This window comes from Dama dama, chromosome X (assembly GCF_033118175.1).
Source record: "Dama dama isolate Ldn47 chromosome X, ASM3311817v1, whole genome shotgun sequence".
NCBI classification, from domain to species: Eukaryota; Metazoa; Chordata; class Mammalia; order Artiodactyla; family Cervidae; genus Dama; species Dama dama.
Window position 1 is genome coordinate 120,760,888 of NC_083714.1, and position 19,395 is coordinate 120,780,282.

Sequence of the window (19,395 nt, forward strand, 5' to 3'; positions counted from 1 at the left end):
CCAGTCAATAACATTTGGGTAACAAAGGTGTATTAATATGTCTTCCATCAATAATGTTTAAGTAAAAAAAGAGAAACTCACTCATTGTAAGGGAAAGGAGTGAGAAGGGCACGGGCAGGTAAGATTAACTATTTGGACATAGGAAGTGGAAGTAGAAGAAATTGTAATCTAATAATTGTGCTTTTCTCCATCAAGTAGGAATAGATGTCATCTGTTGATAGGTGGAGAAAGAAGACAGATCAGAGCTTTGAGAGCTTTGGGAAAAGTTTAAAATAGTTCCTGTGGAGAGTCAGAGCTCAAGGTGAAAAAATTAAACATGGCAGGATGCGGGGTTCATTTGAGGTTGTTGATCATTGACTTAGTATGGCTTTCCACAAGAGTAGATCTGGAGACGAAAGATTTTGATGCAGGTAATTAATTTAGGAAGTAATTCCATGAAGCAAAGTGAGGAAGTGAGATAAGGAAAAGGCAGCCAACACAGGATGATACATGAGCAGATTATCGATGGAGACAACTGCACTCAATCCAGCTGGGAACCTTTTGAGATACTGCGTGTAATAGCCTTCAGGGTGGTTGCACTGAAGGGCAAGGGAGCTGCATTATTTATCTACCAACTATCCCCGACTCTCACATAACTAAGCTATTAACATCCCAGTACTCCTGGCCTGCCTTATATGCTGGCGAAGTGAATGCCCACAGGCAGAGACACACAAAGGTTTATCCCGGGCTAAAGGAAAAAAAAGTCCTTCTTAAGACATGGGAAACATGCGCTGGATTTGTGGGGTAACAAAATGACCATAGTTGAAAACTATTAATTTTATAAATTAATTAACATCAATGAGAAAGATTTTTGGCAGCATGCAGAAGGACTCTTTTTAAATCAACATTGCAAACGAAGAAATAGGAGACCTAATAGTTAAACTTCTGCAAAAATCAAATATAGGAAAGATAGCCACCATGTATGATAAAATGAAACACCAGTACTATGTATGATTCATATCCAAATGAAATAAAGGATTGACATTCAGTGATGTGAGATTTAGAATAAAAAAAATCTCTGAATTCTGATCTCTGTTTTTTTTTTTTCTTTTCTATTTCTAGTTGGGTAGCCTTGGTAAATAAGAAACTCAGTAAATACTTATTACTATGAATCAGGCCCTCTTTGAGGTGAAGGATATAATGGTGAACAAGATGAATTAAGTTTCTTCTCTATGGTAGTAACAATCTGAGATCAATTAATTTATCTGAGCCTCCATCTCCTCATACAGCAAAGAGATGGATCATACTTTATTTAGCACAGGCTTGTAAGAAAGCAAAGGAGGCCATGCTTTTGGAAATGTTTTGTGTTCTGTGAAACTTTTTATCAGTTTAATTTTAAAACAATAGACTGCGACCAACATAAAAAATTCTTCACAGGTTTGTTTGATTTAAAGGCTACATCTATGAAAGTATTCATAAAGAGAGAAGATACTTGCCTATTCTTTCCTGATTATAGTAAACACCCCTCATATGATTTTGTTAGGAATCAAATTTTAAGGAAAGTAAGATACTCACAAACCAAGGAATATCATCAAAGTAACTAGGAGTAAGGTAGGCTGATCATCAGATATCTTCTATTGCAGGGGTCCACAACTTGCCTGACCTAATGTCTGATGATCTGAGGTGGAGCTGATGTAACAATAATAGAAATGAAGAAAAAAAAAGAAATAAAGAACACAATATATGTAATGCACTTGAGTCTTCCAGAAGCCATCTCCACCCCCACCCCCAGTCCCTAGAAAAAACTGTGTTCCATGAAACCAGTCCCTGGCACCAAAAATGTTGGGGCTACTATTCTAGAAGATTTAAACAGCTGATTTCAACTGTTTGAGGGTTGTATTGGAGAAAAAAACTATAGCATGGTGAATACAGTACATTACTTGGCGTCTTGTATTTTTATTTTTGTTATACTCCACACATTTCATGTGAAAATTGAATAAGTTTATTTTCCCGGATACTTTTGTCTATTTTGTTTTATAATCGATTGGATTAGATGGTCTCTAAATTCCCTTTATCATAGATTCTTTACAGATGGTGATAAAATCTATAGATTCTTTCTCAAGAAAAATGCACATGCCTTCCGAATTGTGCCTGAAATTTCAAGTGATTCCTAGACATTCTCCACCCTTGCAACTCATCTGTGACTCCCTGAAAATTTCTGCTTTAACTGGATCTGAATTACCTAATCAGAGTTAATAGTTTATTTCCATTAGCTCCATAGATCTCTGGAAAAAAAGAGTGTTTGAGGATAACAGTGTAGGTGATCACATATCTCTTGCAGCATAACAACCCACCTCAAAATGTAATGGCTTGAAACAACAGTTATTTATCATATCTCACAATCCTGCAATGTGGGCAGTTCTATAGCTCTAAGTGAAGTCAGCTGGAGCACTTACTTAGATGTATTCAGCTGGTGTTTGAGTTGGGTCAGAAGGTCAAAGGAGGCTTTATTCACTCTCCTGGCACTCCTGCTCAGTCACGTCTGACTCTGCACGACCTCATGGACTGTAGCTTGCCAGGTTCCTCTGTCCATGGGGCTTTTTTCAGACAAGAATCCTGGAGTTGGTTGCCATTTCCATACCACTTGCTTTTTTCCGTGGTCTCTCTGCCTGGCAAGAGTGAGCTTCCTTCAAACACTTCCAGTTCAGTTCAGTTCAGTCGCTCAGGCATGTCCGAATCTTTGCGACCCCATGAATCGCAGCACGCCAGACCTCCCTGTCCGTCACCAACTCCCAGAGTTTACTCAAACTCATTTCCATCGAGTCGGAGATGCCATCCAGCCATCTTATCTTCTGTCGTCCCCTTCTCCTCCTGCCCCCAATCCCTCCCAGCATCAGGGTCTTTTCCAGTGAGTCAACTCTTCGCATGAGGTGGCCAAAGTATTGGAGTTTCAGCTTCAGCATCAGTCCTTCCAATGAACACCCAGTCTGATCTCCTTTAGGATGGACTGGTTGGATCTCCTTGCAGTCCAAGGGACTCTCAAGAGTCTTCTCCAACACCACAGTTCAAAAGCATCAATTCTTCAGTGCTCAGCTTTCTTCACAGTCCAACTCTCACATCCATACATGACCACTGGAAAAACCATAGCCTTGACCAGACAGACGTTTGTTGGCAAAGTAATGTCTCTTCTTTTTAATATGCTATCTAGGTTGGTCATAATCTTCCTTTCAAGGAGTAAGCGTCTTTTAATTTCATGGCTACAATCACCATCTGCAGTGATTTTGGAGCCTTTAGGATCCTTGAAATTCTTATATAATGCATGCCTTCTCAGAGTGTGTGTTCCATGAAGACAAGATTCAAGGTTCAAGCACTAATCAAACCTGTGCTTGCATTACACATACCAATAGCTCATTTGCCATAGACAGTCACGTGACCAAATGCAGCCTCAGTATGGCTGTGGAGACGACATGAAGGATATGAGTATTCCAGGTACGGTTTAATGGGGGCTACCAACAGGAATCTTTGTTTGTTTGTTGTGAATACATTCCCAAAAAATGATTTATCTTGGAAAATACTGATTTTTCAATCAATGCAGACATTCAAGCAAAGGCTGAATAGTAGCTTATAGGAGATAGTGTACAGATCGTTGCTACATTGAGATGAATAAGATTACCTCTGTGATCATAAGACCAGATCAAAGAAGACTCCAAATTTTGAGCCAACCTGACTAGGGAAATAGTAGTGATATTAACATTAATAGGGGCATCAGGCAGAAGTTTCAGATTGGGAGAAGAATGGTAAATGTGGATAGATTGCCTTTTTTTTTTTCCATACAGAAGAAAGAGATAATCAAGAAATAATGATCCTTATTCTTCCCTGTCTTAGGCTGGATGTTGATATAACTGAACTTCACAGTTGGATTACTCGTTCAGAGGCCGTGTTGCAGAGTCCTGAATTTGCAATCTATCGGAAGGAAGGCAACTTCTCAGACCTTCAAGAAAAAGTCAATGTAGGTTATGCGTTAATTTTTATGTATTTTTCTAACTTTTGCTGCTTGTAAATCCTGTGCTCTGAACTCTATGATTCTCTTAGAGTTGAAAAGATTAACGTGGTATGCTATAATGCTTTTAAATATATCTTTAAAATATGTTTTGCATATCAAATAGAATCAAAGTTTAGCCTGGAGAAGTCTTTCCTGATTCTGCTGTGACTGCCCAGGAATACTTTTCATAAACCTTCTTTAACTTTTATATTATTTAGCTGTAAATTAGCAATTTTGTAGCATAAAGTCATATTGATTTCCCTTCATACATTGTTCTTTCATCTGAAGGCTGGGATTTTATTAGGCTTGCAGAATAGAATGGAAAAGAAAAGACCTGATCCTTAGAAATACTATAGACTCTCTTTGTGCTCTCACTATCATCAAAACATTATACTTTGTAGTCATTAATAATTATCATAAATTATAACATACTTGTATTTTTTCCAGATATTTATGTATTATATTACCATAACTAAAAGATACCCTTTTTCAATATTTATTTATAAGAGATCATTTGCTATTTTTATTCCCTACTGAGACATTTTAGTTTTGTCCTTTACAATGCAGTTTTTATTAATTTAATAAGAGCTGTATTTATCTTCAGGGACATTATCAAGGCTTTGATATTTCGACTTTGACATGTGAACATCCATTTTGGTAGGTAATTTGCAATAGTTTGTGAGGGAATTTCTAACAGGAAGAGTAAATATTTTCAGTGGGAAGGCTAAAGAAACAGGTATCCTGAATGTTAAATAATTTTAGTTATAGGAGGATCTTGTATGTGGATTAACTCTGCTTTATCTTTCAATCATTTGATTTCATGAATTATAAAACCTGTTAGATTTTTACAAATACAACACTAATATAGATACAAGGTAATACTTGCTGTGGGGTTGGAACTTTTGGAGAACAAAAAAAAATGTCTTCTAGGAGAAAATAATCCTTTATTTTTAAGGCTACTTTAGAGGAAGAAATAATTTCATTAACATTTCTGAGAGCTGACTTTATAAATGGGAATGTTGTTTTAAATTTATTGTTGGCTTTGTTATATTCTGTTATCAGTTTAATAATGGACTATTTGTAAACAGTTTCAAGAAAAGAGAGTTATGATTATATTGTTAATAATTTAGTGTTAAAATTAAAATGAAGGATAATGTGTGTAGTAGAAAATAGAAAAATGTCTTATTTGAATGTACTTATTTGAAGGTATAGTCTTTGTTATAGTTTTTTGAAGGAACTTCTACAAGTAGAAAATTACTTAGAGAAGATGCACTCTATGTTTTGGAGTTGATGTGACATATTGACCCACTGAAAGTATGAATCACCTTGGATAGACATATTATTAGCTAATTAAAATTTTTATCTATCTGAGCAGTCTACTTATCTATATGCCATCCTATTTCTGTATCTTAAAATAACTTTGATCAAGCAGGAAGATTGAGCTCTAGCATTTTAAGACAGTAAATTCAAAAGTTTCCTGTTATCATATGGTTGCCTAGAAGCAATTTGCATTTAATCAATAGTGTCAGCAATGAGAGACTGAAAGTGCTAAAATCTATATATATAATATTGTATGAGTGGTTTTCTGATGCCTGGTGAGTCACCTTTATCAACTTCTCCTCTCATATTCTGAAATAACAACATCATTCTTAATTGCCTACTAAAATAGGACATGGAATGATTTACCTAGACATTTCCTTCAGGCTAAATATAATGTATATGTATTAAAAAATCCTTGAGAGAAGTACATAGCAATGATGATGGATATGCAGTTTATGCATACATTAATTTTCTTGCTTCTTCACCTGTCCATTTATGTAGGTTATTCTGAACACATGGGAGGCCTGTCTCATGAGCTTGAGTGGTATTAATTCATTTTCAGGCATCCATTAAAGATGGCTAAATATCACTCCCTCTGTTTTCATCTTTCACTTGAAGTAATAAATGACTGAAGTAATCAGGCACTTTCACCCAGTTAGAATATCCTAGGACATCACCCCTACAATTTTATATATTTTAAAATCTGACAGAAATGTTCCTTCTCTATTAACCATGTGTTTTATCCATATAATGAACATAATACATTTATTTAAGAGTTGAGTTCTGGGGACTTTTCTACTGACAGTGTGGACCCTGAACAACCAGTATTGGCATCACCTGTGAGCTTAGAACTGTAGGATTGTTTTCGGGCTTGATAAATCAATTTGCATTTAGAAAAGATCCACAGGTAGCTTCTATGTCCGTAAAAGTTTAAGATCAGTACACCCTCTGAGACTTTGCTAGACTCCTAGATGTTCCTTCACTCATTCTGTTAATGTTGCCATAGTTCAGACTTTCCAGCTGATTTTACAGGTATAGAGCTACTCAACATCTTGAACTGAGCACATGGTAATGTAAGTTAGGAATTACAGCAGAACAACCTCTCTCTCTCTCTTTATTTTATTTTATTTATTTTTGGCTATGCTGCGTCTTCATTGCTGTGCAGACTTTTTTCTAGTTGTGGCAAGTGGGGACTCCTCTCTGGTTGCCCCCTGAGGGCTTCTCGTTGTGGTGGCTTCTCCTGCTGCATAGCATGGGCTCTGGGCATGTGGGGCTTCAGTAGTTGTGGTTCCCAAGCTCTGCAGCACAGACTCAGTAGTTGTGGTGCACAGGCTTAATTGCTCCACCGCATGTGGGATCTTCCCAGACCAGGGATCGAACCCATGTCTCCTGCATTGGCGGGAGGATTCTCTACCACTGAGCCACCAGAGAAGCCCAAAACAAACCTCTTCTGACCATAAGGTGATTTCATACCTCTCCAATGTTCTCCTGAAAAGCCTTCTTCCTAGCTGTCCAGGTCAATAGGCCTTCGGCTCTTCCTGGAACCTAGACTTGCTTACACCCTTACCAAATCAGCTTTTCCCCAAGTTCTGTTGGAAATCTTCAAGCCAATTAATTTGTTTCCATGATCTCGGTTATTTGTGTTTGCCACTAAGAATATAGGCACCCCTGTTCACCTGTCCTTCCTTATATCCTCATCACTGTGCCCTTCTGTACTCTTTCCCCTGCCTCACTTCCTCTTCTGTGCGGTTTCTCACACTCATTCACTTTACGCTCAGAAACCCTTCGTCTAAAACAAACTTTCTGTCCTGTAGACCCATTCCGTTCATACACAGAAAAGACTTTCACCCTTGGATCACCACCAAGACTAATGACTCACTCCCCCACTCCTTTGCAATCACTAGTCTACTCAGTTCTCAGGGTCAATTCCAAAGATATCACTCTTATGTAAAACTCTCTCTTCCCTTGTGTTTCATGTCAAGCGGCCATCTGTCATTCACCAGTTTATTCTATTGTTTTCTCATTGTGAACCTGATGCCAAAGTCTTCAATCTCCTCCACCCAAATTGTGCCTTAATCCCTGAAAAACCTCAGATCATTTGGGCTGTCTTGCTGTCTCCAAAAGCTTCCAATTCTCTCATCTCCTCAATTCACCTACCCACTTGAATTAACAATACCTTAGACACTTCATGATTCCATTTCTAAACTGCCACACTTTAAGAGGCTCATCAGTACTTCTTCCTAAGCTTTCCATACTTTCCTAGTACATTTCTCAACTTCTCTCCATAATTACTTCAAATTTTAATGGGTCTCTTAAATTTTCCCCCACCATTTACAGTAGGTGAATTCTCCTCTTATTTTAGTTAAGATAGTATCTCTTATATTTCATGTATTTGTGTTCATGGTCTCTTTTTTTTCCTCTGCCTCAGTGGAAGAGACTGCTTTGATGCCTTAGGGCTAATCCCAGGGCAGGGGTGTTGTTCAATATTTCTACTGTCTGTGTCCTCAGGATTCTGTTTTCATTTAACCCCACCTTCATTTTTTCAATCCCTCCCTATTTTCTGATGATAAAGAATCAGCCTTTAAACAGGCTGCTTTTCCATCTTTGAGAAAATCTTCCTCTCCTGTAAACATATACATGTCTTTTTTTTTTTTTCCCCTTAACTTCTCTGCAGGACTAGACTCCATTAACCTCTTAGTCCTTCATGAAAGTATTTCCTCCTTTGGATTTCGGGATACTATTCACTACTATTTACCTTTTTTATGTTGTTGCCCATTTGTTTCATTTTGTTTTTCCTTTAATACTGAAATGCTCCACAGTTCTTCCCTTGTTTTTCACTCTAGATTATCCTCATTACTTCCCATTCAAATAGCATCTATTTTCTCATGATCCCCAAATGTGGGTCTTTAGCTTATATCTTTTCCCTAAAGCCCTGTCCAGTATATCTCATTGCCTAATAGACACATTTAATACTGCCTGAAAACTTAAACTTCAATCTCCCCATCCCTGTTTTATTCTTTCTTTTTACTGTTCCTTTTCCAGCAGCATCACCCAGATACCTGAAAACTAACTGGGTCATCTAGATTTTTTTTTCCTACCATTCACAAGTCTACCCTTTGACAAGTTCAATTAATCTCATTCCCTTAACAACTCTTAAAACCGTCCAATCCTCTCTATTCCCATCACCAGAACCCTGATTAAAGCTAACGTCATAGCTCACTTGGGTTTAAGATGACAATCCCTAGCTGTCTTCACAGCCACTAGTGTTGTATTCCTTTAGAGGTTTTCACGTCACTTCTGCCAAAGTGAACTTATTAAAACATAGCTAGTATCTTTTTTGCTTTTGTTTATATTCATTTGAGAAAGAAGAGAGCAGCCACTGAGACCCAGGAGCTAGCTTGGCACTACTATTAGGGCTTGGAGATGCTGGAGACTGTAGTGCCTGCAGCTCGTCTGCCATGTTCTCATGTTAAATATGATGAACTGCTCACAGTGCGAACATCAGACAAGGCCACTCCATGATCATGATGGATAGCAACATCAATGTGACCATTATGTAATCATGTCTCAATACAGTAAAAAAATACTGACACTGTCCAAACGAGAGGCCCCCAAACTCTAGGATCTAATGCCTAATGATCTAAGGTGTACCTGATGTAATAATAATAGAAATAAAGTGCACATTAAATGTAATGCACTTGAATTATTCCAAAACCATCCCCCTCCCTGGTCCAAGGAAAAATTGTCTTCCATGAAATTGGTCCCCGGTGTCTAAAAAGATTGGGGACTACTGGTCCATACCACCCAAAATGACCCAAATATCCTTCTTCTTCACTAATATGGCAGATCATTTCCTTTACTAATCATAGCTTTAGCCTTTCTACATTCTTCCTGCAACCTAGATAAGAAAATTTAAGATACCCAATCATAGAATCATGGATTTCCCTGGTAGCTTAGCTGGTAAATGATCCATCTGCAATGCAGGAGACCCTGGTTCGATTACTGGGTTGGGAATATCCCCTGGAGAAGGGAAAGGCTACCCACTCCAGTATTCTTGGGCTTCCCTGGTGGCTCAGCTGGTAAGAATCCACCGGCAATGTGGGAACCTGGGTTTGATCGCTGGGTTGGGAAGATCCCCTAGAAAAGGGCATGACAACCCACTCCATTTTTTTTTCCTGGAGAATCCCCATGGACAGAGGAGCATGGTGGCCCATGGTCCATGGGGTCCCAAAGAGTCAGACATGACTGAGCAACTAAGAACAGCAATCATAGAATCACCTTCACTTCGTTACAGCATCTAATAAAGCAAAGCTTTGCTTCCTTGACCATCTGCATTACTTTACACAAGCCCAAGCCCTCTAAACTATTTGTAACATCCCCTTAGTGACATACCCCAGTAGTTCCCTATTACATGCCTTGACTTCTTGCAACAAATAAATCGACTTTGTTAATCTATAGGTGTGTTTCTGGTAGCCTTTTTCTGAAAGCCATTGACTAAGTCAGTCTTCGTGTTGCCTTTATGAGGACTGCTGCTGCTGCTAAGTCACTTCAGTCATGTCCGACTCTGTGCGACCCCATAGACGGCAGCCCACCAGGCTCCCCCGTCCCTGGGATTCTCCAGGCTACCATAACCTAATTCCTTTTTACTTATCCAGAGTGATTTCTGACCATTGTTACATTTATTATAGTGTTGGTTTCTGGAAACTAGGGACTGAAACTTACTCTGTTTGACTTTTTTTTTTTCCTTCTTCTTTTTCCTGTTTGTTTTGATTTGGCTTAGTTTGGTTTTGGTATCACAGTATGTAATCTAGTGCTTGATATTTAATCTAATTAATGTTTCACTATGTGAGTAGGTGATTTTTTCAGTTCTGCAGACACATTTCAAGTCAGGCTCTGCTACCAATATGAAGGATATAACATCTTCTGAATAAACATTTGAGTGAATAAATTACTTTTTCTGTCAAAGGGTAAAACTTCATTATAGAATCTTAAGTGAAAAGAAAATTAATCGCTTCTATAGTCAGAGTAGGACTCTGGGGAATGTGGAACTGACTTTCATATTAATTAGAGAAGATGTCATGAAAGGAGGTGTCCTTTAAAGAGATGCTGGTAAGAAGGAGGGCAATAAGTTGTAAGTGTTTTTAATCAGCTTATTGAAGAACTAGTAAACTTCTCTTTTCTGTATACTTTGCTTGGAACTTATGCTGATTATGTTCCTTTTTTCTTTATAATACAACTAAATTGCCTTTTAGATCAATTATCTTATTTTTTGAATTATAATTTATATCCACTATTATATTAGCTACATGTGTCCAACACAGTAATTTAAATTGTCTTTTATTTTGCACTTGAATGTATATACTTTAGAATTCATAATTTCCTGATGAGCTATAAGAATTTTCGTGAGCACATTATATATTTGAAGATGAACAATACATTGCTCATAGAATGGTCCACTGATGCCTTTTTTACTTGAAATTTTGTGTACTAGATACTTTAGATTCTGAATACTAGCTTCTAAACATAGGATCACATACAGAGTATATACTGACTAACATATTATTCTCTTAGAGAAAATTATTTCACAACTCTTCTATTATAAAAAGAAAAAAATTAAAATTTAAATATTGTATACATATCACTCATATATATGCATGGGCTTACACATATGATAAACAGATATTAAGGAATACACATGCAGAAAAGCTGGATGAGTTTCTACTGGAAGAAAGATTAGAAAAAGCTCATATGTCAAGGGCAGACCTGTTTTCATGAATAAGGTGATTTTAAATAGGTTGTTTAGTTATCAGTACTTAATGCTATAAGAAGAATTATACTTGGTAAGAAGAATATTAGAGCCTTTCATATTCTGTATAGTAGTGACGGCTAAAAGCTAACTATAGATATTTGGACTAACATTGAAGATGAAATGTATGTAAGAAAATGGGTGTCATCCTTAACATTCAGATGATGCTTTTGGCCTTAAAACAAGGGGAAAGTTTACACACACACACACACACACACACACACACATTAAAGAGATGCTGGTTAGAAGGAGAACAAGAGGTTGTAAGTGTTTCTAATCAGCTTATTGAAGAACTAGTAAATTTCTGTTTTCTGTATACTACATGTCCTCCTTTTTACCAGCATCTCTCTAATGTTTTTATTTAGTCACTAAGTTGTGTCTGACTCTTCTGACGCCATGGACTGTAGCCCTCCAGGCTCTTCTGTCCGTGAGATTTCCCAGGCAAGAATGCTAGAGTGGGTTGTCATTTCTTCTCCAGGGGATCTTCCTGACCCAGGGATCAAACCCAGGTCTCCTGCATGGCAGGAAGATTCTTTACCTACTGAGCCACCAGGGAAGCCCATATATTGTATGTAAAAAAAAAAAATATATATATATATATATATATATATATGTAAGAGGGAGGGAGAGAGAGAGGGAAAGAGATTGACTGATTGATGGATTTAGAACCGTGGAAGAGGAAGAAAGAGTGAAGATGCTGAAACATTTGAGAAAATCTGAGAAAAAAGTAATCTCCAAAATTTTTAAGACCACAAAAATGTTACACTTATTTTCTAGTGAGTAACAAAGCATTCCCACATGTCAGCAGAGCCAAAGATTTTGCACAGTCTGAAAATCCAGGAATAACTTAATTAGGGTACTTGAAAATATGATACTCTCTACTTGCCAAATGGAATTACTACTGAGTCCAAAGAATCCTGATTAGTATCATAGTCAAGAAACATTCCTTTGTCTTTTGTTCAGTATCAGTTCTCCATTTTACAGTCTCCAGTAAGAATTTAGGATCGTGATCCTTATGAGATTGGTGTCTCTGTTGCCTTACTATTTCATTTCTATTAAATTCAACATCTTCTAGTCTCATAGTTTTATATCACTTTTTCCTCGAGTCCAGGATATCTTAGTGAAGATGCCAAAAATGCTTCCTGAATTTTTGTTTGGTACGCTGTTGTCGGGAGTTTATACTCGCTCTTTTTTTTAATATGTTATTTTCTTCATTATATTGCAAGTACCAAGGTGAGATTCTATTGTTTTGACTTGGTGAACTTTACACAGTACTCTTTGCTTTCTGTTTGAGCCATTGTTTATTCCTGTTATCAGGACTTCGTAACAATCCTGTTGGAGAGAGAATTGCTGTGCCAACTCTCAATCTAACCTAAAGTTTCCAGGAGACTTTAAAACCGGATCCAGCTTTACTTTTCAGAGCTTGTAGCCCCGAAACTCCTGGGCTGGTTGTTTGACCACTGTATGTATAGCTACCAGGATTTGTTATGCATGTACACCTTCTTAGAGAGTTTGAACTGAGGGTAGGTGGTAGAGACCATAACATTGTGTATGGAGGTGTTATGCTACGATAGACCTCACTTTTTTGTGCATCTACCGTATACCAGGCCCTGTTCTAGGCACTGGAGATAGCACAAAGAAGGGAATGCATAAGGATACATGACCTTCTACAGTTGATATGCCTGTGAGGTGGATGGAAATTAAGCAGATTAATATAGAATGTTACTGATAAATGCCAAAGATGCAAATGAAGTAGGAAGAGAGCTAAGAAGTGTGTGTGTGTGTGTGTGTGTGTGTGTGTGTGTGTGTAGATAGAGTGGCAGTTGAAAGCCTCACTGGGAAGGTACCATTTAATAAAGATTTAAAGCTAGTGAAGAATGGACACATACCTGAGATAGGAGCATTTAAGGCAGAGAGAAGGGTAAATGCACAGACGGAGGAGGTAAGAGTGTGCCTAGAGGATGAGAGAGCAACAAACAGTATATCTGGGGCTGAAATATCAAGGTGTTGAGTAACAGAAGAGGTCAGAGAGGGTAGGGAGATGAAGGTTGGGTGAGTCCATGGTTAGGCTTTGAGCTTTTGCTCTGAGTGAGAAGGGAACTTCTGGAGATGGGCTGGCTTCCTCTGTCATCTCTGTGGAGAATGTATCATTAGGGGGCAAAGGCAGGAGTAGGGATACCATTTAGTAGGTTATTCTGAAACATCCAGGCTCGTGAGAGATGATGGGGGTCTTTTGACTAGTGCAGCAGTAGTGAGTAAAGTTGCAACATCGCTTTCTGGATGAGTTTTGAGGTGAGAGTCAGTAGGATTTTCTAATGGATTGCCTGTGGGGTTTGAGATAAAGCGTCAAGAAGGATGCAAAGTCAATGGACTGAATGAATGTAAATATAGATGGAGTCCGAGAACATGCTATATGTAGAGGTTGGGGAGATGAGGAACCTGCATGGCAGACTGCATAAAGGCAGTCTTTGAGGTTGGAGGAAGTGTGTGCTCATAGTTGAGGAAGTCACATCAGCATTGCCAAGAAGAGGACTGCTCTGAACCAAATTATCCTGATAAGTAAGTTGAGGACTGAGAATCAACCAGTGACACTTTCTGTCAAACAGCAGAAAGCAGTGGGGGCAGCCTTCGAACCAACTGAAAACAGAATGACTTCAAAAGTTTGATTACCTTCATTCCTGTCTCTTTGCTACCCTAAATTTTTTTCATTTTATTTTTAGTCAACTATCTATAGCTGTGTATGAAAGGAAAGTTGCTGGACTCTTCACTAATGTCTTCATACTTCACAAGGCACATTTGTGCCAGTATTTCTCTTTATTTTCCAATATTCCTCTTTAAAGTGATGTAACTTATCAGAATTCAGGTATCATGTAAACATGGACAAATATGAAGAGGCTATTGAATGGCTTCTTATACCTGTATCTCTATGCCTCAGTTACTCAGTTTGCATGGAATAATCATCGCCTGTGGAGTAGAGTAATTGGTCTGTACACAGTTGCCCATCAGCTTACAGACTGTCAGTGTACATATCAAGTGATCAGGCATTCCTTCTGATACCTTGGTGCCCATGCTGCATTAATATTTTGAATACCATCTCTGATGACATCCAAACTATCAGGTTATCTTTACTGTGAGTTGAAATCACATCTGTTCAAATCTGTTTGATTCATCTTCATTGAAATACCCCTAGAAGCAGTAGAGTATGTTTGAAAGAGACCTTAACTTGTAATTAGATCATCAGGGGTCTAAAGCTTTCTACTTCTGTCATCTTTTTTTGTTTGTTTTTGGCCAGGCCAGACAGCTTGTGGGATCTTAGTTCCCTGACCAAGGATCAAATCTGTGCCCCCAGCAATGGAAGTGCAGTGTCCTAACCACTGCTCCACCAAGGGGTTCCCTTTATCTCCGTGACCTTGGATATTTGATGATCTTATTGGCGCTCAGTTTTATCTTGTGTAAAATAGGAGAAAATAATGCTGATTCTATCTGATAGAATTACTATGAAACACATATAAAATAATGCACATACACATTATTTTGGTACACCGTGTTAGGCACTCCATTTTTTTTTCATGGTCATGTCAATGTTTTCAAATCTTTCACAAATTTCTCTGTGTCTCGCTTTCCTCTGTCAAAATGGGAGAGTAATAGTACCTACTCCAGAGATTATTGTTTTGTTGTGCTCATGATGCTGGTTATTGTTACCTAAATTAGAACAATTGGAATAATATGGCTAACCAAGCAAGGTTTATTTAAGCTCAAATATTGCCCCCAAGATATTCAATTATCTTTGTCTCTCTGTTAGTAATACTAATTGATTATTCCATTAGATGCTTAGAATAAAGAGCTTATGATCATGACATTTAGAAGGCCATTAATAATTTCTATTCATTATTTATAAAGACAACATGGGATTCTGATTCTACTCTTTATATAATTTCATATATTAAAAAAACTCAATGTAGACAAAATAGAGGCCACTCTGATAGAAAATGGTAATTCTGAAACTGTTTAAGTTGAAGAACACAGTTTGTTCTCCTTGTCCTTGCTGTCATTTTGTTATAGTATGAGTATTTATTTTTTCTTTTTTTTTGGTCCTGATGTAGTTAAAATTTGAGACACCTCAAATCCTGCTATAACTCTTGATAGTGGGAGTATTTGAATATATTTACTTAGAATATGCTTATTTTTCTCTGAGCCCTTTGCAAAGAGTATTTATCTTTTAATGGAAAATAAATTTAAAGTATTAGGAAACATGTGGCAATTAGACATGAAGGACAGAGAATTTAGAAGACAAAAGTTGAGAATTAAGAAAATGTGAATTTTAGAGCTTTGTCTAAGTTCTTATCTTTAACAGTGTATTGTGGCTCCTTTATTTTCATGGACTTTTCAGTTCAAGTAGCAAGCTAGAACCTTCCATGGTTGTGCACATGCTTTTGTAAACAATTCAGTAATGTCTTTGTGAAACTGACTTTCAAGATAACCCAGAAGTTTCACCTGCTAATTGGTATGGGATCCTGGGAACATATAAATCCCCAAGCACCACAGTCTGTGTACTTAGAAATTTTCAAGTAGAATCCAAGATACTAAAATGTTTCTATAACCTTTGGAGTTTTGGTACCAATTACATGAAACTGTGTTCTCATTTGCTGCCCTTGATGTAATAATTTAAAGTGTTTATATTCCAACTAAGCTATAAATACTTTTTTAAAAAGACTGACATTTTTTAGTATTTTATTTCACTTACTTTGCTAAATTTTGATTAGTTTTAATGTATATTATGTTTTTCCTGATTGGATGTATTCTATTATCTATTAGCTCTTTTAGAATTTTGCTCTCTTTGACCTTGAATCCAATAATCCTAGTTCATGGAACTCTTTTTAAAATAAATTTAAAGAACTCTATTCACTTGTGACTACTTCTTTAAATTGGAGAATCTTTTAAAATATTTAAAAATATATGGATTATTTTATGAGCATTCCCAGCATTTGATATGCTTGGAGAATCGTCCAATTTAGATGATTACTTACTTATCTGAAAGTATTTTTAGTGTTGCCATATTGTTTGTGTCTATACTTCTGTCTGCATATCTAGATCTGTGTGTCTGTCTTTAACTCTTTGCTTTCAGAGGGAAGACACTAGATCTGCACTCTGCAATTACAGTTGACACATTGTAGCTTTTAAAATTTAAATCAACTTAGATTAAATTAAAAGCTAATATACCCAGTTGTACTTGCCATGTTTCAAGCGCTCAATAAACAAACACATGTGGCTAGTGGGATGCAGATACAGACTGTGTCCATTCTTGCTGAAAGTTCTATTGAATAATGCTCCTCAGAGTGTGCATGTATCTATTATATGCTTCCCACCTGTACTCCAATATTAAAATCTGGAATATTTGTTTAAATGCCTATAAATCTAAAAGCTTTATAAAACAGTCTGATGTATAAAAACCTGCTGCCACAAACTCAAGTGAAATCTTTGTATAAGGTGACTATTAAATCATAGAAGTATTGCTCTCATTGTATGTTTAATATATTATAGCTTGTTTTTTCTGCAGGACATATAACATTGTTATAGCCATAGCTTTTTAATGACTATAGTAATATAGTTCTACTGCATGATAGCTTAGAATTGATGTCTCTGTAGAGACATTATTTGCTAAGCTCAACAGTATCAAATATTACATTTTGTTAAGTAACTGGGTTTCTGTTGTTTAAAAGTTAACTTTGGTTAGGAGAAATGAGCAAAGGGATTTAGGAAGCTTTATGAAACTGAATTTCTTTTTCCTTGAAATGGGAGTACTTTGACAATTTTAGAAAAATTAACCTGCAGTCTTGTATTAAGATAAATGTTTTTTTTTCCACTAAATGATTTATGCTAGTATACTTTTTCCCATTGTGTATACTTATTGTATTTTCTGTTTTATTTTTAATAAAGAATATATACTGATGTTATTAGTAACAATTTCAGTGGCATATTTTTAAAAGGTAAATTCCACTTTAATGATCTAACAGTTTATCATTTCATGGTTTGTTATGATTTGACTTTGGTTCCTTTTGGGGGGGCAGTCTTAACTTATAATGCCTCAGAAACCATCAGGTAAAAAATGTTAACAGTAGACAACTTATTTTTATTTTTTTAAGAAACAACTCATTATGAAAATGACTTCTGCTTCATTGCCATTTTGGTGCGTCTATTGCCAAGAACTTGAGAAAAAAATCTTTAGATTCTCATGATAAACTGACAGAGTGAAATATCTTAAGGCTTGAAAGGGCAAGTAGAAGTTATAATTACTGTGTAGTTTCACAATCCTTGTACTGAATACTCACCTTTGCTATCATGCTGCAGGCCATAGAGCGAGAAAAAGCCGAGAAGTTCAGAAAACTGCAAGATGCCAGCAGATCAGCTCAGGCCCTGGTGGAACAGATGGTGAATGGTAATTACACGGAGTTGATTTAGATAATCTTCTTAGGGATTTGATAAACACATAGGTTCATATTTATCAGCTGAATTATATCAGACAAGCACTTCCTGAATGAAAATTTAAAGTGAGTTTGTGAGCTTTTTATTATTGTTTCTTAATGCAAAGCAAATTATTTGAGGAAATCCAACTTTGAGTCCAATGAAAGAAAATGAAATGTGGTAGAATGTTTTATCAGTCTGTTGCCAAGAAATCAATTTTAGTGCAAAGTCTGCTTACATTTGTCCAAATTATTTAAGAAAACAAGATTTGCAGAAATAAATGGAAATGTAAGCAATCATATGATATATGTCAAGTGATTATAATCAGATTTAAAATAATTTTGGAATATATTTTTCCTATACCTATTTGCTAATAATATATTTGACATTTTCTGTGTTGTTTTCATTTTTAAACTTATTTTAAAAAAAAAAGGTCTCCTCAGGGGAACCTTTTTTTTTAACTTCAATTATTTTGAGTGAGGTAAAAGTACAAAGGTAACAAAACAAATTTTAAATGAATTAAAATTAATTTTTGCTAACACTTGGTACCCCCAAAGCTGTCTGAACAAAATGCTATTGATGTCGATTATAAACAAAGTTCTTTCCAGCTGTCCTTGTTATACTACCGTATTCATTTCTAGGTGTAAGTGGTTTATGAAAATCAGTGTGTGTGTGTGCTTAGTCGCTCATTCGTGTCTGACTTTTTGCGACTCCATGGACTGTAGCCTGCCAGGCTCCCCTATCCCTATAATGCTATTTCCAAACAAGGTTATTTTTTTAAGAATATATTTGTAAGAATATAATAACCAAATGTAACAAATGTGTTTTTGTTAGGCATGTCAGCTTTTTCCAGTACCTGTCTGCATTCTGAGGCATAAATTCTGTGTTTCAACTACTTTTTGCTTTAATTGCCATGTTGGCATTAAAAAATTCAATGATCTTCCTAGGAAATCAATTCATTTTCTCCTTCTAATGGGCCCCATGACTATATTTGGTTAAAAATAAAAGCAAGCAAATAAGACAGCTGACAGTTGGGTTAACAAGTTAAAGAATATATAGAAGATGCAAAATACAAAAAATATAGTTGTTTAGATACATGTTTGCTGGGCAGTTTAACTGATGAGTTTGACAACAGCATATTCATACTACATAAAATTATGTGATCTAAAAATATCCTTATACTGTTATATAATTTCCCCCTGGTAACTGCAATATCACTACTTCATTTTTATAAACTGATATAAAATCTATACTTTTACATGGTCTCGACTTTAAATGGCCTTGGTTCATAATCAAATATCAAGCAGACCTTAACTCAGATTATCTGATAGTAGTATACACTGAATTACTAAAAAAAATAGAACCCACCTGCCAATGCAGGAGACTTGAGATACGCAGGTTTGATCCCTGGGTCTGGACGATCCCCTGCAGAAGGAAATGGCAACCCATTCCAATATTCTTGCCTGGGAAATCTCATGGACAGAGAAGCCTGGTGGGCTACAGTCCATGGGGCCACAAAGAGTCGGACATGACTGAATGACTAAACTCAAAAAATAAGTTAAAATTTAGAAATTAAAGTAATGATGTTTTTTAATTGAAGTTATATGCAGGGTTAAAAGGCTTACCAGGCGACTCAGCAGTAAAGAATCTGTCTGCAAGACAGAAAATGCAGGAGATGCCACGGGTTTCATCCCTGGGTCCGGAAGATCCCCTAGAGGAGGGCATAGCAACCCAGTCCAGTATTCTTGCTTTGGAGAATCCCATGGACAGAGGAGCCTGTCAGGCT

The 19,395-nt window shown here is 36.6% G+C and overlaps 1 protein-coding gene across 1 annotated transcript in view; it reads left to right on the forward strand.

Annotated features, from left to right (window-relative positions):
• Positions 1-19,395, forward strand: part of DMD (dystrophin) — a 2,165,569-nt gene that overhangs the window by 711,305 nt on the left and 1,434,869 nt on the right. Inside the window, exons 17-18 of the mRNA XM_061137756.1 lie at positions 3,865-3,988; positions 17,496-17,583. Coding sequence (XP_060993739.1) covers positions 3,865-3,988; positions 17,496-17,583 — 212 coding nt within the window. The remainder of the gene's footprint in view (positions 1-3,864; positions 3,989-17,495; positions 17,584-19,395) is intronic.